General features: G+C 58.3%; 2 protein-coding genes across 6 annotated transcripts in view; one reads left to right on the forward strand and one right to left on the reverse strand.

Annotated features, from left to right (window-relative positions):
- The window catches only part of BRF1 (BRF1 RNA polymerase III transcription initiation factor subunit), a 57,775-nt gene that overhangs the window by 33,151 nt on the left and 4,004 nt on the right, over positions 1–20,620 (forward strand). For 2 of the 5 annotated variants that reach the window (XM_066278114.1, XM_066278110.1), the window contains exons 6-14: positions 9,738–9,887; positions 11,224–11,317; positions 12,870–12,996; positions 13,449–13,488; positions 13,574–13,666; positions 18,011–18,280; positions 19,586–19,647; positions 20,265–20,346; positions 20,417–20,472. In XM_066278114.1, the coding sequence (XP_066134211.1) occupies positions 9,738–9,887; positions 11,224–11,317; positions 12,870–12,996; positions 13,449–13,488; positions 13,574–13,666; positions 18,011–18,280; positions 19,586–19,647; positions 20,265–20,346; positions 20,417–20,472 (974 nt within the window). Of the gene's footprint in view, positions 1–2,775; positions 2,847–3,554; positions 3,671–9,737; positions 9,888–11,223; positions 11,318–12,869; positions 12,997–13,448; positions 13,489–13,573; positions 13,667–18,010; positions 18,281–19,585; positions 19,648–20,264; positions 20,347–20,416; positions 20,473–20,620 lie in introns of those variants that run through there. The other 3 variants (XM_066278113.1, XM_066278112.1, XM_066278111.1) reach the window with 3 other exon arrangements.
- Positions 877–3,405, reverse strand: BTBD6 (BTB domain containing 6). The gene is made up of 4 exons (XM_066278115.1): positions 2,970–3,405; positions 2,754–2,844; positions 2,496–2,614; positions 877–2,354 (listed from the first exon to the last, which is right to left on the reverse strand). The coding sequence occupies exons 1-4, from the start codon at positions 3,338–3,340 to the stop codon at positions 1,322–1,324; spliced, it is 1,614 nt and encodes a 537-aa protein (XP_066134212.1). The 5' UTR covers positions 3,341–3,405; the 3' UTR covers positions 877–1,321.

The raw sequence follows: 20,620 nt of genomic DNA on the forward strand, positions 1-20,620 counted from the left end.
GCTGCCAGCAGCCCAGCAGCGTGGCCCTTATTTCTGATTTAAACCAGAATGCTGAGGTCAGTCCCCCGCAAGTGTGGACAAGGGTGTAGACAAAGGGAACCGGGGTGCTGCTGCACGTGGGACCTTGTGTCCGTCTTTGGAGGAATGCAGCCAGCAGCCAGGAGCCTCAGGGAAGGCGGACCGCAGCACAGATGGAGCAGCCCGGCCTATGCTGGAGCCGTGCCAGGAGGACCGCCGTCCGTCTGCCTGGGCAGGCCGCCCCTTCCTGTGCCCATCCTCATGCGGAGTGCACTTCCTCATATTCAGGGAGGGCAGTCCTGGGTCAGCCCACAGGATGACTCCCTGGGGCTAGGAAGACAGGGTCTGGCAGGGTGGGCCAGGAGGCTGCAGGGCAGAGGGGGCCCTCTCCTCCTAAGAGGCCACACCCCTACTGTGTGACATGCTCCCCTGGGGGTCGTGCTGAGGTGTTCCAGAAATGGAGCGGTGGCCCAGGGAGTGAGTGCTGTGCAGGAGGACAGCCTGCTTCACTGGGAGCACCCGTGCGGGCGGCCCCGGCCTGCCAGGGACATTGCCAGGGGCTGGAGCCCAGGCCCTGGGAGAGCCCCACTACACCCCTCTACCTGGTCCGCCGTACAGTTGGGGTACACCTGAGTAGCTTGTGAGGCTTAAGTAAGCATTTAGACTCCTGGCCTTTTCCAGCGCTTTGTGCTGCAGCCCTGGGGAGCAAGCCTGCCCAGATGGTAGAGGCCGGCCTTGCCAGCAGAAGGCAGACTTGGGGCGGACAGGTGTCCCTGGCCACAGTTTGCTTCTGACCAGTGAGCACTGGTCAGCACTGAAGGCTTTATTCTTCTCAGCTAGGTCAGTGAAAAGTCGAGTGTCCTGCAATCACTTATTGATGTGTGGCTCTCACTTTATTAAAACCTGACATAAACTCTGAAATGATTTTTACCAGGTTTTAGATTTGAAAGAAAAATCTTAGTCAAGCTCAGAATCACTTAGAATAAGATCGAGGAGGGTGAGAGGAATGGCCAAAGCTACAGTGCAGGTGGTGTGGGCACCCTGGCAGGGTCGGGGCTGCCAGCTGCCCCAGACCTGCCCTCCACCTGAGATGTGCAGCCCAACGGGCAGGGGGTGCCAAGTCCCACCCACCAAGGACTCAGAAACTGAGGCTTGGGATTTGTAGAAAACATCTGTCTGTTCCATACCTATTGCTCCAGCCAGCTGTGTATAAAAGATTTACAAAGTTTGTGAAGGCTGTCAGCTGCTGCAAAGGCTGCGGCCCTCCCCGCCCCCCAGAGCACATCCAGCACCCTGTGGGGCCTCAGGCGTAGAAGATGAGTTCTGGGATCTGCCCGCCCTGGACCCCGGTGCCATTGGTGCTGTCCGAGGAGCACTGGAACTGGAACGTCACCTTCCCACACTGCACCTCTGTCATGCCCTCCTGCCCGAAGTAGCTGAGCTCACTGCCGTCTAGGACCGCACTGGCCGTGTAGAAGGTGTCCTGCTCCACCTGCACGGGGTGTTCAAACCAGACTGAGAAGGTGCTGCTGGAGCCGTCGGAGACAAACCTAGTCAGGTTCTGGGCAAGGACCACCCCTAGCCGCTTGAGTTCAATCTTCACACTGTACTCAGCTTTCCCAGAGCTGGACCCGTACAGGCCCAGGCCTGCAACAAACACCCTCCTGTCCACAGCGAACTGGATGCTGTCACAGCGTCCGCGGTAGCGCCACTGGTTGCTGCGGTAGGCCGAGGACTGGAAGCGGTGGCACCTCTGCGGGGCCAGGCCCTTCCTCTTGGTCAGCGGGAAGTCGAGCAGGGGCTTGTTGGCTGCTGTGTACCACAGGAAGATGTTGTGGGTCTCCTCCAGGGTCAGGATGTCCGACTGGGCAGCGCCATTGGCAAACTCTTCCAGGGTCATGGTTGGAATTCGGACCAGGTAGAGGGCCGGCCCCAGAACATGCCTCTTGTTGCGTGGGGTGACCGGCAGTCCCTGCCGCTTGCACTCTGCCTCGGCCCAGTTCAGTACGGCCTCGAAGACCACCGCTTCCTTCGTGTTGAGGGCTTCCCGAGTGACGATGATCTCCAGCGTCTGCCAGTCAATTTCACAGAAGCCCTCGGACCTTAGGGCCATCTCAGCTTGCGCGTCAATGACCTCCCAGCAGCGCTGGGTCAGCTCAGGTTCCTCAAACAGCCGGCTCTGAGACAGCAGGACGCAGGCATTTTTGGCCTCCAGACTCGTCTCCAAAAAGTGGACGCAGGCTTTTGCTAATGCGGGGACGATGTATTTCTTGGCAGCGTAGAGAGTGGCCAGCACTGTGTCTGCTTCCAGATCAATCTCATCACTGTACAAGTACCTAGACAGGGCAGGGACCACGTCAGAGACCGCATGGGGCACGCTGGGCACCCACCCAGGGCTGGGGAGACCAGCCCATCTGCTTGGGGAACCAAGCAGTAAGGAACACCCCCCATCCTTGCAGCTAGTGGAACCTACTTACTTTAACATGATAAGAAAAGCTGCAGGTTCCACGTCGGGGATGTGGATTTCCGACTTAACTTCTGCGAGATCCCCATAAAACATGGCATAGAAGACCGAGCTACCGACAGCCAGCACGTACTGTGGATGAGAGAGAGTTGCCCTGAGCCTCAGGCGCTCCCACCCCCAGCGGGGCCACACCCGGGTGGAGGACAGTCAGTTCGTAATCAGGAAATGGCCTGTCGCCTTTGGGAGCTCCAAGGGCCAAGCCTCTACCAACCTTGTGGGCAGGCACTCTCTGGGCCCCACCCGCGGCCCCCACAATGAAGTGGACATCAGCCATGAGCTCGTTGTTGAACATCAGCGCGTTCCTGTAAAGGGGAAAGACAGAAGGGTCGGGGCTCGGGTTGGCGCAGGACTCTGGCCCGAGTAGGGGGTGGGGGCGGGAGGACTGGCTCAGGACCCGGGACGGGGCGGGGGCGCGGGCCAGGCTCACCTCTCGCGCAGGGTCGGGTGGAAGGATTGCCAGTTGGGGCTCTCCAAGTTGTTATTGTCGGGCGCGGGCGGCGAGGGCGCGGGAGGCGGCGGGGCGGGCGGCGGAGCGCTGGGTGGGCCCTTCCTGCCCGCGGCCGCGGCGTTGCTGTTGGCGATGTCCGTGGCGGTGGCGGTGGCGGCGGCGGCCGTGGCGCCGGCGGGCGCGTACAGCTCCGCGGCCATCTTCACTGGCAGGGTTGCCTTGGCGCGCGGGGGCGGTGCGCCGTGCGCCCTTGCGCCGCGCCGGGGCTTCGGGGGCGGCTCTGCGAGCACGAGAAGTGCGGTTAGACACTGTGCAACCCGGCCGTGCAAACAGGACAGGGGCAGCAGCATGGGGCCGCAGCGGGCGCTGCTCCCTCGCCCGCCGCCGCCGCTGCCCTCCCGCAGGGGGCGCTGTCCCGCCTGCGCGTCACGCTGCGTCATGGTGCCCGGGCCCGCCCCCGTCTCGTTCCGCGCGGATGACGTGCGCGCCGGGGCTCCGCCCCCGGGGCTGGCCCCGCCCCTGGGGCTAGCTGGAGCGCGCTGGCGCGGAGTTGGTGTCCGCCAGGCTCGCATGATGTCCCGCAGCGCTACGGTGGGCAGTGGACACTGCGGATCAGCCGGCCTACGTCGTGTTTGTGTAGGGCCGCCCTCTTCTCACCGCAACCCGCATTTCCTTGACCAGTGAGTCCAGCACCTGGCGATAATGCCTGTTGGTCATCCCCGTGTGTTCTTGGGGAAATGACGCTTCGTGCCCTCGGCTCATTTTCGGGTTTTTATTGTTACGGAGTCACTGGAGTTATCTCCAAATCTGGGTGTTGATTCCTTATCAGACGTGATTTGAAAATACTCTGTTTTCTGGATGCCTTTTCACTTTGAGGCACGGAAGTTTTTAAGCCGATGTAGTCAGATTTATCCATTTTTGCTTTTGTTGCCTGTCCTTTTGGTGTCGAATCCAAGACATCATTGCCAATTGCAACGTCCTGAAGCTTCCCTCCAACCTTTCTTCTAGGATTTTATGGTTCCACGTCGTACAGTTTGCTCTTTAATCCGTTTTGAGTTGGTTTTGTATGTGATGTGGATGAGGGTCCATCTTCAGTCTCTTGCATGTGGATGTCTAGATTTCCAACCCTGTTTGTGGAAGAGGAGACCGCCCTTTCCTGGCTTCCCAGCACCATTGAGAGCTCACTGACCGCAAGTGTGGGCTCCTCCTGGGCTCTCTTTTGTTCCACTCGTCTGTGGCTGTTATTATATCAGTACCACACTGCTGTTTGGTTTTGTCTTTTAAAGCTTTTTTTCCTGGTGGTAGTAAATTTATTACTTTTGTTTATTACTCCTTTTTGTCTACTTTAAATACTGTCTTATCTTTTAATTTAATAATTAGTTCCTTCTTAACGAGTCATTTAAGTGTACGAAATTATCTAGAAGGTTGCTTGGAGACAAGGGGACTGTGTTTACCCTTTTCTGGGTAGTATTTAATATTCTTGCACTGAGGTCAAGGGCATGTTCTGGGAGGGTTGTGTTCTCCAGACAGATGAGGGCTTCTTTGTTCTCTAACACGTGGTCACTTTTCAGAACCACCTCACAGATTTTGGAGAGGCCTGACTTGTTTGTCGAGTACCGAGTGTAAAATGCTCTTGTTCAGTCCAGCCTCTGGTGACGCGGTCCATTTCCCCACTTATGCTTCTTCTCCTCGTCAGTCACCAAGCTTGAGATCTGTGCTCAAGTCCCACATTGTGGATGAAACTTGTTTCTTGCTATATTTCACGTGCTTGTCTCACCTTTTCTCAGGTGCTTGTTTTCTCTGCATCCTGGAGTGTCTGGCGGTGGTCACATCACTGTTGCCCATTGTCCTGGGTGACCGTGCTTATGAGGCTCAGCACAGCCTTTTGTTCTTTGCAATTTTTTTTTTTAAAGATTTTATTTATTCATTATAGAGAGGAGAGAGAGAGAAGGGGGGAGGAGCGGAAAGCATCAACTCCCATATGTGCCTTGACCAGGCAAGCCCAGAGTTTTGAACCAGCAACCTCAGTGTTTCCAGGTTGATGCTTTATCCATTGCGCCACCACAGGTCAGGCCTTTGCAATTTTTGTATCATTTTTTAGTGTCTCGTGTAGACACTGTCCCTGAATTTTTGCCTTTCTCTTGAAGCTGATTTTGAGTTTCACTTAGGTCATGTGATCTGTGTTTGTGGTTTGCTGCTTTCTCCCTTAGCCTTCTCCTTTCCCTTCTTCTTCTTCTTCTTTTTTTTCTTTTTCTTTTTTTTTTAGATTTCATTTATTCATTTTAGAGAAGAAAGGTGAAGGAGAGAGAAAGGGAGAGAAGCAGGAAGCATCAACTCCCATACGTGCCTTGACCGGCAAGCCCAGGGTTTCAAACTGGAGGTCTCAGCATTACAGGTTGACACTCTGTCCACTGCACCACCACAGGTCAGGCTCCTTTCCTTTCCAGTTGAAATGTTTGTCCCTCCCAGCGTCACCTCTCCTGGTGGGTTTGTCATGAAAATTTTACCAGTACCTTCTTTAAATTTTTTAAACATTTTTAATTTTAAGTGAGAAGCAGGGAGGCAGAGAGATAGACTCCCACATGTGCCCTGACCAGGATCCACCTGGCAAGCCTCCTATGGGGTGGTGCTCTGTCCATCTGGGGCTGTTGCTTAGTTGCTCGACAACTGAGCTATTTTAGCTCCTGAGGTGAGGCCATGGAGCCATCCTCAGGACCCCAGGGCCAACCTGCTCCAACTGAGCCATGGCTGCAGGAGGGAGGGAGGGAGAGAGAGAGAGAAAAGTGGGGTGGGGGAGGGTGTAGAGAAGCACATGATCGCTTCTTCTATATGTTCTGATTAGAAATTCCAGCAACCACTGGAGACCTCCTCATTCCAGGCTGACACCATATTCACTGTGTCACCACTGGTCTGGCCTTTACTAATACTTTTATTTTCTTTCTTTGTGTGTGTGTTTTTCTGAAGTGAGAAGCAGGGAGGCAGAGAGACAGACTCCCGCATGTGCCCGACCAGGATCCATCCAGCATTCCCACTAGGGGGCGATGCTCTGCCCATCTGGGCCGTTGCTCTGTTGCAACCAGAGCCATTCTAGTGCCTGAAGCAGAGGCCATGGAGCCATCCTCAGCGCCTGGGCCAACTTTCCTCCAGTGGAGCCTTGGCTGCGGGAGAGGAAGAGAGAGACAGAGAGGAAGGAGAGGGGGAGGGGTGGAGAAGCAGATGGGCGCTTCTCCTGTGTGCCCTGGCCGGGAATCGAACCCGGGACTTCCACACGCTGGGCCAATGCTCTACCAGTGAGCCAACCGGCCAGGGCCCTTTACTAGTATTTTTAAACTTAAGTCAAAGTCCCACCCCACCCAGGATGAGATTTTTTTTTTAACATTTATTTTATTAATTTGAGAGACAGGAATATCAATCTAATTTTGTGTGTGCCCCGACAACACCGGCAACCTCCGTGCCTCCAGCCAGCGCCCCACCAGCCAAGCTGTCCGCGGGACAGGTCTTTCTGTTTACTTACTTGTTATCACTTGTTGATGAGAGAGAAAGGTTGATGTCCGCGGGACAGGTCTTTCTGTTTACTTACTTACTTGTTATCACTTGTTGATTTGAGAGAGAGAGAAAGGTTGATTTAATGTTCACTTATTTATGTATTCATTGGTTGATTTTTGTACGTGCCCTGACCAGGGATCAAACCTGTAACTTTGGCATGTCAGGACAACATTCTAACCAACTGAGCTACCCAGCCAGAGCCCAGGCTGAGATTTTTTTTTTAATTTTTACTTATTGAAAGAGAAAGAGAGAGAGAGAGAGAGAGAGAAATATCAGTTTATTCTACTTATTTGTGCATTCATTGCTTGTTTCTATGATATGTGTCCTGACTGGGGATTGAACCTGCAACCCTGGCATATTGAACAACACTTACCAACTAAGCTAGTTGACCAGGGCAAATCTTTCCATGTGCTTAAATTTTCTTTCTTTCTTTCTTTATTTATTTATTTATGTATTTATTTATTTTACAGAGACAGAGAGAGGGATAGATAGGGACAGACAGACAGGGACCGAGAGGGATGAGAAGCATCAGTTCTTCATTGCAGCACCTTAGTTGTTCATTGATTGCTTTCTCATCTGTGCCTTGACCGTGGGCCTTCAGCAGACTGAGTAACCCCTTGCTCGAGCCAGCGACCTTGGGTCCAAGCTGGTGAGCTTTGCTCAAACCAGATGAGCCTGAGCTCAAACTGGCGACCTTGGGGTCTTGAACCTGGGTCCTCCGCATCCCAGTTCGACGCTCTATTCACTGCGCCACCGGCTGGTCAGGTCACGTGCTTAAATTTTAAACCTCAGCTCTGATGGTTTTTTTTTTAAATGGTTAGAAATCTTTTGTTTATTGATTGATTGATTTTAGAGAGAGACAGGAAGGGAGAAACATTGATTTGTTCCACTTATGCATTCATTAGTTGATTCTTTTTAATTAATATTTATAAAAGTTTATTGATTTTAGAGAGAAAAGGGGAGAGAGAGATCCGTAGCTGCAAAGCCACTCACGCGTTCACTGGTTGACCCCTGCATGTGCCCCGACTGGGAATTGAACCCACCATATCGGGACAATATTTCAACCAACTGAGCTACCCAGCCAAGACCTGGTTGGTTCCTTTTTTCTAATTTATTGATTTTGGAGAGAGAGGAAGGAGAGAGAGGGAGACATTGGTTTGTTCCAGTTATTTGTGCCACCATTGGTTGCTGCTTGTCTGTGCCTGACCAGGGATCAGAGTCACAACTCTGGACTCTCAGGATGATACTGTCACCCACTGAGGTAGCAGGCCAGGGTGAAAATAATTAGAAATCTTTTTTTTTTAAGTTTATTTATTGATTTTAGAGAAAGTAAGGGAGACAGAGACAGAAGCATCTCGCTGCTCCTCCCGTATGTGCCCTGATGGGATCGAACCCACAACCTTTGCAATTGGGACGATGCTCTTAACCAACCAAGCTATCCGGCCAGGGCAGAAGTCTTAACAGTTGTATTATTTTAAATATATACCTTGGTTTTGTCTTCCAAAAATAATTTTTAGTAACCAGATCTCACATGCACACACTTACACATAAATGAATCCAAAACAAAACACCATAGCTTCAGACAGCCCAGGCTCAAATCTGTGGCGGCTGCACGGCCACAGTGGGTTCTCTGTGCCGCCTGCTCACCTGGAAGGGGCGGCCTTGGGCACAGTGGGTTCTCTGTGCCGCCTGCTCACCTGGAAGGGGCGTCCTTGGGCACAGTGGGTTCTCTGTGCTGCCTGCTCACCTGGAAGGGGCGGCCTTGGGCACAGTGGGTTCTCTGTGCCACCTGCTCACCTGGAAGGGGCTGCCTTGGGCACAGTGGGTTCTCTCTGCCGCCTGCTCACCTGGAAGGGGCGGCCTTGGGCACAGTGGGTTCTCTGTGCCGCCTGCTCACCTGGAAGGGGCGGCCTTGGGCACAGTGGGTTCTCTGTGCCGCCTGCTCACCTGGAAGGGGGTAGAGAGGCGGCAGCAGCCTGTGCTGGCTGGATGATAGATCGGGTCCTAATGGCATAACCAAGGAGAGGCAGTGCTGGCCAGCCACTGGGGGAGTACTGCTCGGGTCCATGCGGTCCTTTGGGGACCCACACTGCTTCAGGGGCTGGTGCCAATCTCTGTGGCCTCAGAAACCTTCCCTGAGTTCCAGGGCTTCCAGGGCCAGAGCTCTATCACATTAAGCCCTAGAGGGTGTGGGGAGGCCAGGAGAAGTGGTGGGGTCAGGGCCCAGAAGGACGGTGCCTTTTGCTGTGGACAGCCATGGTCTGTCTCCCCTCTTCCTGCTGTTGTGAGGGTGTATTGTGCTCATCCCTCCCCTCCCTGGCCTCTCAGGGTCTCCCAGTCTGCCCCCTACCCTTTTTTCGCCCTCTGTCCAGTGGCCCCTCTCAGGCACGGCTTTCCTGGGCAGTCCTGTGCAAAGGTCCTGCCCCACGTCCTGCGTCACAGACCCCACATGGTCCTCCAGTGCAGCTGTGGCCATCACAGTCGTCACCCGAGTTCGTTAAGTGACTTGGTGCTTCCGCTGCCGCAGAGGCTAAAGGTCCCAGAAAGCGTTGTCCCTTAGGAGCCGGTCTGAGGATGTGTGTCAGCGTGCCTGTGTGCGTGTGTGCATGCATCTGTGCGCACGGGTCCCTCAGAGCCAGGCTGGCTTTTCCTTAGTAAGAAGTAGATGCTCATCTAAAAAGTCGCACCCGTACACCCATAGATCAGAGGGCGGAAGATGGAAGCCAACTTTCCACAAGAATAAATGTTGGCCAATAAATATGTAAAAAATCGGCTAGACCTCACTCACCAGCCACGAAATGCCAAATGAAGCAGCAGCCGCCTGGCCATGGGAGGGGGCGTGCGGTGAGGGTCCCACGTGAGGGTCAGGGAGGCTGCCGGCCCAGGGGAGGGGCCTGGGGAGCCTGTGTGGTGGAAGGATGGGGGAGGGTGGCCCGACCGGGGGGCACTGGGGGTGTGCTGCCCGGCTGCCGGCCCAGGGGAGGGGTCTGGGGAGCCTGTGTGGTGGAAGGATGGGGGAGGTTGGCCCGACCGGGGGGCACTGGGGGTGTGCTGCCAGGCTGCACGTCCCAGGGGAGGGGGCCTGGGGAGCCTGTGTGGTGGAAGGATGGGGGAGGGTGGCCCGACCGGGGGGCACTGGGGGTGTGCTGCCAGGCTGCCGGCCCAGGTGCCTGCGCTGAGGTGTGTGTGTGTCCGCCACAGACCCGTGCCTGTACATCCCGCGTTTCGCCCACCTGCTGGAGTTTGGTGAGAAGAACCACGAGGTGTCCATGACGGCCCTGAGGCTCCTGCAGAGGATGAAGAGGGACTGGATGCACACGGGCCGGCGCCCCTCGGGCCTCTGCGGGGCAGGTACGGGCCTGGCAGCAGGCTGGCTGGGCCCCTTGCCTGTCCTGGCTCTGCAGCAGGGTGGGTGCTGGGTCGTCTCCAGAGCCTTCTCCCAACCTCCATACCCTCGAGCACTTCCACCTGTTTCCGGTAGCCCTCCACTGGCCTGGGGTAGGGGTGGGACTGTCAGGCCAAGGGGACTAGACTGGGGGTTGGCTGCTGGGACACCCCGCCTTTTGGGCTGGGTCCCTGGCCCCCAGGGGGCAGTTGTCTGGTGTATCCTCCGGTAGCAGCTGCTTGCAGATGCCATTGGGTCCCTAGACCCGTAGCCCTCCCAGGGCCCCGTAGGCTGGCAGGGCCCGCATTCTTCCTCTCGGCCTCATGCCCAGTGCCCATGGACTCACCCCTTGGAATGCCAAGGGCATGCGCTCCCACAGTCAGCCACCAGCAGGGTCAGTGCTGCCCAAGGCTCAGTCTCCATATCAGAGCCTGGCGTCTGGGTTTGCAGTCCTGAACCGGGGCCCTCAGCTTCGCCTGGCATGCGGCCCTCCTAGCCCCTCAGAGTCCTCAGCCTCGCCTGGCATGCGGCCCTCCTAGCCCCTCAGAGTCCTCAGCCTCGCCTGGCACGCGGCCCTCCTAGCCCCTCAGAGTCCTCAGCCTCGCCTGGCACGCGGCCCCTCCAGGCCCTCAGAGTCCTCAGCCTCGCCTGGCACGCGGCCCTCCTAGCCCCTCAGAGTCCTCAGCCTCGCCTGGCACGCGGCCCTCCTAGCCCCTCAGAGTCCTCAGCCTCGCCTGGCACGCGGCCCCTCCTGGCCCCTCAGAGTCCTCAGCCTCACCTGGCACGCGGCCCTCCTAGCCCCTCAGAGTCCTCAGCCTCGCCTGGCACGCGGCCCTCCTAGCCCCTCAGAGTCCTCAGCCTCGCCTGGCACACGGCCCCTCCTAGCCCCTCAGAGTCCTCAGCCTCGCCTGGCACGCGGCCCCTCCTGGCCCCTCAGAGTCCTCAGCCTCGCCTGGCACGTGGCCCCTCCTGGCCCCTCAGAGTCCTCAGCCTCACCTGGCACGCGGCCCCTCCTGGCCCCTCAGAGTCCTCAGCCTCGCCTGGCACGCGGCCCCTCCTGGCCCCTCAGAGTCCTCAGCCTCGCCTGGCACGCGGCCCCTCCTGGCCCCTCAGAGTCCTCAGCCTCGCCTGGCACGCGGCCCCTCCTGGCCCCTCAGAGTCCTCAGCCCCATCGCTGGCCAGCGTTCCCCTGCTTCTCTGTGGGCTCACCTGACCTTCTCAGAGAGCGTGCGCTAGTTCTTGCGCCGCCCGCAGGGGTGCAGGGCCGCGTACTCGCCGCTTCACCCGCGCCCTCCTCTCCAGCCCTTCTGGTCGCAGCCAGGATGCACGACTTTCGGAGGACCGTCAAAGAGGTGATCAGCGTGGTCAAGGTGTGCGAGTCCACACTGCGGAAGAGGTGGGTGGCTCTTGCTCGGGGCCAGGGGGCGGGGCAGGGCGTGTCCTGTCGGCTAGGCCAGGCCTGCTGCTCAGTGCCACCTCCTGGGGGGCCTTGGGGGCGGCCTCCCTCCAGGGTCCTGCTGCCACCTGTCTGGCCGGAACCCTGCGTGTCCTGTGCAGAGGGGCCACCCATCCCCTGCGGAGGTCAGTCCTGCAAGGGCCGCACCAGCACATCTGTGGGGTGGCCCCTTTCTTGCAGGCCTTATTTCTCAGGTAGATGGTTTGTAGAATTGCCCAGACTCAAAAGGGTCAGAAAGTACACACTGAGGGTGGCCTCCCCTGTGTCCTGCTCAGTGTGACCTGAGTGATGGTCACCTGGAGAAAGCTGAGCTTAGACACAGGGCCTCCACATCCATGTGACCTAGTGGCCTGGCGAGGTGCTGCTTTGGGGCGTGGGGGACGCAGCCGTCTCAGCTCACGGCTCTGGGGCCTGTGACCCTGCTCATTTTCCACCATGGTGGTTTCCATAGGCAGGTGGGGAGTGTGTGCTTGTTCTACTTAGCGATTCTTTTTCATTTTTTACTGATTGGTTTTAGAGAGCCAGAGAGAAAGAGGGAAGTATTTTATTTTTTTGTGTGGCAGAGTCAGAGAGAGAGACAGATAGGGACAGACAGGAAGAGAGAGAGATGAGAAGCATCAGTTCTTCGTTGTGGCTCCTTAGTTGTTCACTGATTGATTTCTCATATGTGCCTTGACGGGGGGCTCCAGCAGACCAATCATTTGTTGTTCCACTTATTTATACACTCATTGGTCAGTTCCCAAGTGTGCCCCGAGTGGGGGGTGGAACCTGAACCTTGTTGTGTCAGGACGATGCTCCAGCCACCTGAGTAACCAGCCCAGGCCTGCCATTCTTTTTTTTTAATTCTTTTGACTTTAGAGAGAAAGGAAAGGTGGGAGAAAGACATGGGTCTGTTCCTGTAAGTGCTCTGACCGGGGATCAAACTGGCGACCTATGCATATTGAAGTGATGCTCTAACCCACCGAGCCATCCAGCCAGGGCTGACATTCTGTGAATCCTGGCTGTGGTGGCCCAGTGGATGGAGTGTCAACCGGGAACACTGAGGTCGCTGGTTGGAAACCCTGGGCTTGCCCAGCCGAGGCACATAAGAGAAGCAGTGAACAGCTACAGTGAAGCGACTATGAGTTGATATTTCTTGTCCTCCCCCACTGCTGTCTGTAAAATCAATAAATAAACATTTTGAAGATAGTGTGGACTGTGGGAAACAGACCAGGTGGCTGGGAATTAACCTTCAGTCAGGCACGTGGCTGCAGGCTGGGCTCTGTCCGCCGGAGCCAGGAGGGAGCGTGGCCTTTTCTCCCGGGGTGGGTCTGCGCTGTCGGCAGGACGCGGCAGGATGGACAGGCTGGTGGGAGGCAACTGGCCTGTTCTCATGGGGAGTGGCCCTGTGCTGGGCCAGGGAACCAGGACCGTCTAGGAACCCATTTCATAAGCTGGTGCCAGTTTACATGGCTTTTCAGGGTCACCAGGTGCCTGTTCACGTCTCTGTTAGGCTCACAGAATTTGAAGACACCCCCACCAGTCAGCTGACCGTGGACGAGTTCATGAAGATTGACCTGGAGGAGGAGTGTGACCCCCCGTCGTACACGGCCGGCCAGCGGAAGCTGCGCATGAAGCAGGTGAGCCCACCTGCACGTCGGCCTCCCGTGCCCCACGCTTCGCACTCAGGTGCTGGCTGTGTTCCGTGGCCTGACGTCGCATGTTCGTATGCAGAGCAGTGGTCTGCGTGCATGCACGCCTGTGGGAGAAGTCGGTACGCAGGGGGCGGGGCTGGGGCTCACAGGTCTCTTCCCAGACTGGCTCTTGGGGCCTCCAGCGTGGGGTCTGCAGAGACACGGCCCAGGGCCTGGTCGCTACGTGTATTGGGATGGCTGCACACGTGTCCCCTTGCTGGGACCCGGGCCACGGCTCGGCGCTCGCACCTGGCGCTGCTCCTCACGTGGGCCAGCACCGCGAAGCGCTATCCTGTCAAGGCAGTCCCGGGCCTGCGCCCGTGACACCGGCCAGGCCCGCAGCATCCGGGCCACACGTCCCTCCTGTCACTCAGTGCTCTCGTCCTCTTTGCTTTCAGCTGGAACAAGTCCTGTCGAAGAAGCTGGAGGAAGTCGAAGGTAATGAGTCATCCTGCCTCAGACGCTGCGGGCCTCAGACCTCAGGACGGAGTTCTGTGCTCACTGCCAGCTCTTGTCACTTCAGGTGAAATATCCAGTTACCAGGACACCATCGAGACTGAGCTGGAGAACAGCCGGCCAAAGGCCAAGGGGGCCCTGGCCAACCTGGCACGAGATGGTGAGTTTGCCACGCCCGAACCCGCCGTTGGGTCACTTCTACTGCCCCTCCCACGCCATGTGTCTTGCTTCACCCCAGACCACCGGTCGCTGGCTGGCCCCCACACCCTGTGCTGAGTGTCCACATGCTCCTAAGACCCCCCGGGTCCCGGCTCTTCTTGAGCAGCTCCAGCACCGAGTCACTGGTCTCCGGTCGCTGTCCTCTCAGGTTCTTTTTTTTTTTTTTTGTATTTTTCTGAAGTTGTAAACGGGGAGGCAGTCAGACAGACTCCCGCATGCGCCCGACCGGGATCCACCCAGCACGCCCACCAGGGGGCGATGCTCTGCCCATCTGGGGCGTCGCTCTGTCACGACCAGAGCCATTCTAGCACCTGAGGCAGAGGCCAAGGAGCCATCCCCAGCGCCCGGGCCATCTTTGCTCCAATGGAGCCTTGGCTGCGGGAGGGGAAGAGAGAGACAGAGAGGAAGGAGAAGGGGAGGGGTGGAGAAGCAGATGGGCGCTTCTCCTGTGTGCCCTGGCCGGGAATCGAACCCGGGACTCCTGCACGCCAGGCCAACGCTCTACCACTGAGCCAGCCAGCCAGGGCCTCAGGTTCTTGTTCTCAGACACAGGCCAGCCACGCCCACGGCACATGGGTGGGTACTCAGGCCTGGACACACAGACGCAGGCCATCTCCACCCCTTTGCACAGTCACCCCTCGGTGCCCATCCTGTCCAGCCCCATCCCAGGCACCCGCGTGGCCGGTTGGGGTCCCTGCAGGGTGGCGGTGCGTGTTCCTGGACAGCTTTGTTGCACATGTGGTTTTCACTCCCCTCCGGAATACCAGGGCGGAGCAGCAGGGCCGCCCCCTGTTTTCCTCCTGCCCAGTGCTCTGGGGCCTGTCCCGTTGGGGCCGCGCTCTGTGGGCCCCCGTCTCACGGCTCGTCAGGCCCAGGTGCCGAGCGATGTGCTGCAGAAGTGGTGTCTCCCATGTGTGCCCACACCCCTGCATGTGCTCTGTGCGCCCTGAAATCAGGGGCTCCTCTGCTGACGTCGGCACGGGGCTCATGAGATGCAGCCAGTCCTCACTGTGCCCCGCTCGACAACGGGGCCCAGAGCTGGCCTGCGTTCAGCAGGAACCGTCTTCACGCTTTGAATGTTGATCTTTCCTGTGGCTCCCACCCCCCATGCGGCCAGGGAAACTCCCCACCCTCCACTCAGCATCGTGTTTGTTTCCACACCCCGCCCCTTCATGTCTGCCAAGTGCCCCTGCACCTCCTGTGTGTGCTGAGAGGAGGGGCAGTGACCCTGAGACGGAGCTCGAGGTAGCGGCCCCTGGGCTCCCGGTGCACCCAGGCTCAGCTCAGGTGAGCGGTGAGCTGCCACACTCACAGGTTCTGTGTGTCCAGGGCGTTTTCTACTCCGGGTGTGTCCACTCACGATGCTCTGTGGGACACAGCCCGTCCGAGGTCGAGAGGCCTCTGCAGGGGCTTTTCTTCTGCGAAGGTCTCCCTGCTCCTTCCAGTATCTGGGCCCCGTTTTCCTGTGAAGTGTGCGCCCACCCTCTGCTCACCATGTCCGCTGTCAGCACTGGCGTTGCCCCTGTCTGCGGGGTGGAGTGGGCGGGTGGGAGCCATGCACTGTCGTCACTGGGCGCTCAGACCTCCCGCGGCGGCTCCAGGCCTCTCTGCACTCAGGCTGCTGTGTCCGGCTGGCCAGCTGCGCGCTCTGCACAGGACTGAGCAAAGTTGTATCTTTGGGTCATTTTGACTATTGTTACCATGGTTATTTTCTTTTTCTTTCTTTGTTATTTTGTGCAGTTCTTTCTTCTGGGTTTTTTCTTGGTAGGTGACTGAATCCCCTCGCTGCAGCTTTCCATGGGTTCTGGTTCCCACCTCTGGTGCGAGTCAGTGGTTCTGTGCCAGCAGCGGGCGCTGCCGCCTGGCGTCCGGGCACGACGGGGCTGCCTGCCACTCACAGCCGCCGGTCGAGTTTCTCTTTGGCACTCAGCTGTTGGGGGGTGCAAAGTTCTGAAGGGGGATGTGGGGTGCCTCTTGTTTTCTGCTTTGTTGTTATTTCCTGCATTTATTGTGTCGTGGACAGTTGCTGGCTGTCCCTCCTTTGTGCCGTGAACTGTGTGTCTGGCCAAGCATCTCAGGGGTGCCGGGGCTGGGAGGCGCTCTCGGCTCTGGCCGGGGCTCCTGCTCCATGGGGTCTTGCTGCCAACATCTCAGGCTTCTGATTCTCACGTACTGTGTGTGCCCCGTGTCCTCTTGTGGGAACAGGTGGCCCATGCCACGGCGGCACACTCCTGCACTGGCTGCTTGGCGTGCTGGCGCCCTCCCGAGCCCGAGCCCATGCCATCTCGTCTGCTGTGCTGCCCCAGCGCCTCTCCCGTGCGTCGCTGCAGGAGTGGTGGAGGCAAGCTCGTTCTGAGCTGTCTGACCAGCCGGGGGCACGGTGTTTTGTTCACGGTTTTCTTGAGGTTTCCTGGAAGTACCTGCCTGTTCATAAGGAAGTGGGCACATGCTCTTCCTCCCTCCCCACCTCAGTCAGTGAGTGTCCAGATCACAGCTGCGTGGTCAGGTGGTGGACATTTCCTCCTGCCCATGCAGGTGGAGCAGGCCAGGGCTGGCCGCTGTGCACATGGACTGCTCTCTGGGTCGTCCTCCCATGTGCCCGTCCTCCGTGTGGCTGTGCCCTCGTGAAGCGCGGCGAGGAGCTGAGCAGCTGTGCTGGTGCAGGGAGCAGGTTCCTGGTGGAGGATCTGGGGGAAGGCGGAGGAAGAGCCGGTGACGGCAGCGGGAGGAGTCCTTCCTCAGAGGAGTGTGCTGTGTGTGTCCAGAGTCTGGGCGCAGAGCCACTGGGTGTGTCCAGAGGATCGTCACCCACAGGATTGTCCTGCTTCCTGAGAATCGAATGGTGGTTCCCCAGGGAAACATTGTCAAGATGTAATGACTCTCTGCCAACCAAAACCTTAACATGTTCAAGTAACTTTTTCTTTCTTTTTTTTTCTTTTTTTCTTTTTCTGAAGCTGGAAACGGGGAGGCAGTCAGACAGACTCCCACATGCGCCTGACCGGGATCCACCCGGCATGCCCACCAGGGGCCAATGCTCTGCCCATCTGGGGCGTTGCTCTGTTGCAACCAGAGCCATTCTAGCGCCTGAGGCAGAGGCCACAGAGCCATCCTCAGCACCCGGGCCAACTTTGCTCCAATGGAGCCTTGGCTGCGGGAGGGGAAGAGAGAGACAGAGAGGAAGGAGGGGAGGGGTGGAGAAGCAGATGGGCGCTTCTCCTGTGTGCCCTGGCTGGGAATTGAACCCGGGACTCCTGCACACCAGGCCGACGCTCTACCACTGAGCCCACCAGCGAGAGCCTGTTCAAGTAACTTTTTAAATTAATGGTGCATTCAATGACTTTCCACTTCATTGAGGTGTAACTGACGGACAGGAAAGTGCTCGTGTTGGGAAGATAGCGGCATGTGTTCACCTGCAGAGGTGACGGACATACACATCACCCCAGGTATCCTCAGGCCTGTCACCTACCTCTCCCCCCCATGGTTGCCCACCACCTCGCTGGGCCACCTAGTGCCCATCTGCCGGTTGCATCTCCATTTTCATGGTGGGCAGTGCCTGAGCCCATCAGCCTGTTGCCCTGCCCTGACTGAGGACATTTGGGATATTTGCAGGCTGGGACTGTTGCACTGAGCACTGTGAACATTCTTGTTCCGTCTCATGTGGACGGTGTCCCCTCCTGGGTGAGTGCCGAGAGGAGGTGAGAGCTTGGAGCTTGTCTCTAAGCACCCACCAGCTGTACCAGCCTCCCCAGCGGGGGTGGGGGTGGGGTTGGGGCCACTTGCTCATTTGCCATCTAGACATCTTTGCCGAAGTCTCTGTTTAAGTATTTTTCTGTTTTTATAGGGTGTGTGTTTCCTTATTAAGGATTTTTGAGAGCTCTTCATGTCTTGTGAATACAAGCCATGTATCAGACATGATTTGCAATAAGTCCCTTTGTCTCAATTTTAATGAAATCTGATTTATCAGTGTTTTGAAGACTTTCCTTTTATGTCATTTCTAAGAAGTTTTTGCCTCATCTGAAGTCACAGACATTTCCTCCATTGTGTTCTGAGTTGTTTGTCCTTTGAGCTGCTGTATTCAAGCCTGTGGCCGTCTGTGTTCATTTCTCGTCAGGCTTGCAGCATAGGCCACCATCAGTGGTGTGTGGACGGTGGGTGCTCTTTGTGACAAGGACATCTGGTGGCTCTTTTGTCCTCGTTAACCTAGACTAGTGGAGTGAAGGCATTGTGGCTTGTGGGAGCGTTTCTCTGCCTGCTGACCGGCAGCGGGCCTCTGCCCCACCCCCAGGCTCAACTGAGGACGGCACGGCCAGCTTGTTTGGTGAGGAGGATGCTGAGGACGAGGAGCTGGAAGCCGCTGCCAGCCACCTGAACAAGGACTTCTACCAGGAGCTGCTTGGTGGAGGCCTTCCCGACAGCTCGGAAGCAGTGGGCAGCCCTGACGGGAGCGGCCGGCCCCCCGCCCTGGAGTCCCTGCTGGGGCCCCTGCCCACGGCGGCCAGCCTGGGCATCTCCGACTCCATCCGAGAGTGCATCTCCTCCCAGAGCCAGGAGCCCAGTGAGTGCCCAGATGGGGCGGGGCAGGGCGGGGAGAGCTGCTGGGTTCAGGGGGAGCCCCCCAACTGTGCTGGACTGTGTGAACCGTCAGTGACCCCAGTGGGTACTGACCCTGAATGCCAGCAGGGCGTCACTATCCTGGGACCCTGATCTGCTGGCCCAGATCCTGGCCAAGCCCTCTGGTTGGGTTGTGGCCACAGGTTCCCTCCTGCCCCGGAGGACCCTGGAGGCGCCCATCAGCAGCGCCACACAAGTCCTAGCTGAGAAGTCGTGGCTGCGTGTCACTTAGGGCCTACAGGGACAGTGGTGTCCCATGCTCATCCTGCGTTCTCTGGCTCCGTGGGGTGCTGGAGGGCACAGTCTCCGTGGTCAGACAGACCGCTTGCTGAGCCCCAGCACCAGCTGTGACGGCCACTGCGCAGGGGACAGTTGTCCCCCACGGGGAAGGCTGGGACACTGGCAGCTCCAGGCAGAAGGCGGCTGTGGCTCTGTTGGGTCACTGGACAGCAGGGCCTGGGCCTCTGCTGGGATGGACACCCCAGGACCCCACGCTGCAGAATGCGAACCCCGCCTCCATCAGGCACTGCGGGTCTGACCCTTGAGGGGAGGCTGCTCAGGTGTTAACCACGGACTGCTCCCTCCGCTCTGAGGGAGGCGGTGGTCCAGTAGGGGAGGATGTGATGTAGAAACACCAGTGAAGCCTGTCAGCTGTGCCAGGAAGCACGGGGCAGAGAGCACGTGCAAAGGCCCTGAGGCAGTGGGGCACTGACCTGAAGCAGAAAGGGGCTGTTCTGAGTGGAGCTGAGAGAGCCGTGGGTGCGTCAGAGCGCTGAGGGGCCCTCGCAGTGTCTCAGCGACACGTGTCCCAGACAGCTGTATATACTGATGGTGGCAGGATTCAGCAGAAGACATTGAGTGACAAGGGACAGCAGACAGGAGGGGCTGCCCTGATTTCTGAGCCATGTAAATAGTGTTATCGACCCAGCTGGGGCAGCAAGGGGTGGCTGACAGGTTTTGGGGTCGTCCTGAGAATGGTGACGGGGCTCCCTGAGGCCCCCTCTCCCGGGTTGCTGAGCAGAGACCTGGCTGACCCCCTCCCCAGTTTGGAAGCTGCTCTGGACAGGAAGTGCAGGGCTGGAGGGGTGTGCTTTGCAGTCTGTCAGCATCCAGTGTCCTCCATGTGGCTGGAGTCACCTACTCGTCCCCGTATACGTGCAAGAGCAGGGCCTGCTCTGCCGGTGGCCAGGAGGAAGTGGGGCCTGGATGGTGCTTGCACCTGCTGACCACAAGCTGTGCTTCCCTCTAGAAGACACTTCCGGGGACGGCGAGCTAGACCTCAGTGGCATTGACGACCTGGAGATTGACAGGGTGAGCGTAGGCTCTGTGCCCTGCAGGGTGGGTAGGGCTGTGGGCTCCTGGGCCTGTGCCCTGCAGGGTGGGTAGGGCTGTGGGCTCCTGGGCCTGTGCCCTGCAGGGTGGGTAGGGCTGTGGGCTCCTGGGCCTGTGCCCTGCAGGGTGGGTAGGGCTGTGGGCTCCTGGGCCTGTGCCCTGCAGGGTGGGTAGGGCTGTGGGCTCCTGGGCCTGTGCCCTGCAGGGTGGGTAGGGCTGTGGGCTCCTGGGCCTGCATCCTGCAGGGTGTGTGGCCACGACACGGACGTCAGTCCTGTGGGGCCTCTCCATGTCGGGGGCCCCTGACCCCGAGTGCCCAAACAGCTCCAGAGGAAGGTGTGCCCGTGCTCTCGAGCCCTCAGCCTGCTCCCTGCTCAGGGCCCTTGTCCCTGCACCCTGGTGGCCCGAGGGGGCCTGAAAGCTGCCCAGAGGGGCAGAAAGGCTTCCCCAGTGGGTTCTTAAGAACACAGTTAGTGCGGTCTGTACAGGCACTCTCCTTGGTCAGAGGCCAACCCCTGCCCAGTTACGTGAGTGGGAGGCGTGTCTGTGGCCGAGACTGAGCATGCCCTCTGAGTGTGGCGCTATGCTCTGCCCAGTACATCCTGAACGAGGCGGAAGCCCGCGTGAAGGCTGAGCTGTGGATGCGGGAGAACGCCGAGTATCTGCAGGAGCAGCGAGGTAAGCGCCCGCCCTACCCGGGTGCCTTGGGTGTGAGGCCCTGGCTGACCGCTGCTTGTCGGCCTTTCAGAGAAGGAAGCCCGAATTGCCAAGGAGAAGGAGCTGGGCATCTACAAGGAGCAGAAGGTGGGTGTCGCGTCCTGCTGTGGAGACTGTGCAGGGTTGAGCGTGCGCCCAGGGAGCCCCCGGCCGGCTGTCAGGAGTCGGGGCCTCTGATGAGGGCCCTGCCCCACCTCTGACCCCCACCCTGTCGGCAGTCACAGGGACACGGTTC

Source organism: Saccopteryx bilineata, chromosome 4, assembly GCF_036850765.1.
Source record: "Saccopteryx bilineata isolate mSacBil1 chromosome 4, mSacBil1_pri_phased_curated, whole genome shotgun sequence".
NCBI classification, from domain to species: domain Eukaryota; kingdom Metazoa; phylum Chordata; class Mammalia; order Chiroptera; family Emballonuridae; genus Saccopteryx; species Saccopteryx bilineata.

What these genes read in the sequence shown, in the direction of transcription:
- BTBD6 (XM_066278115.1), bottom strand. Translation starts at nt 3,340, where the DNA reads ATGCTGCTGCCCCTGTCCTGTTTGCACGGCCGGGTTGCACAGTGTCTA. An exon ending in AGAGAGTGCCTGCCCACAAG is followed by an intron (nt 2,615 to 2,753) that starts GTTGGTAGAGGC and finishes TCTCATCCACAG; the next exon opens with TACGTGCTGGCTGTCGGTAG. An exon ending in GCTTTTCTTATCATGTTAAA is followed by an intron (nt 2,355 to 2,495) that starts GTAAGTAGGTTC and finishes TGCCCTGTCTAG; the next exon opens with GTACTTGTACAGTGATGAGA.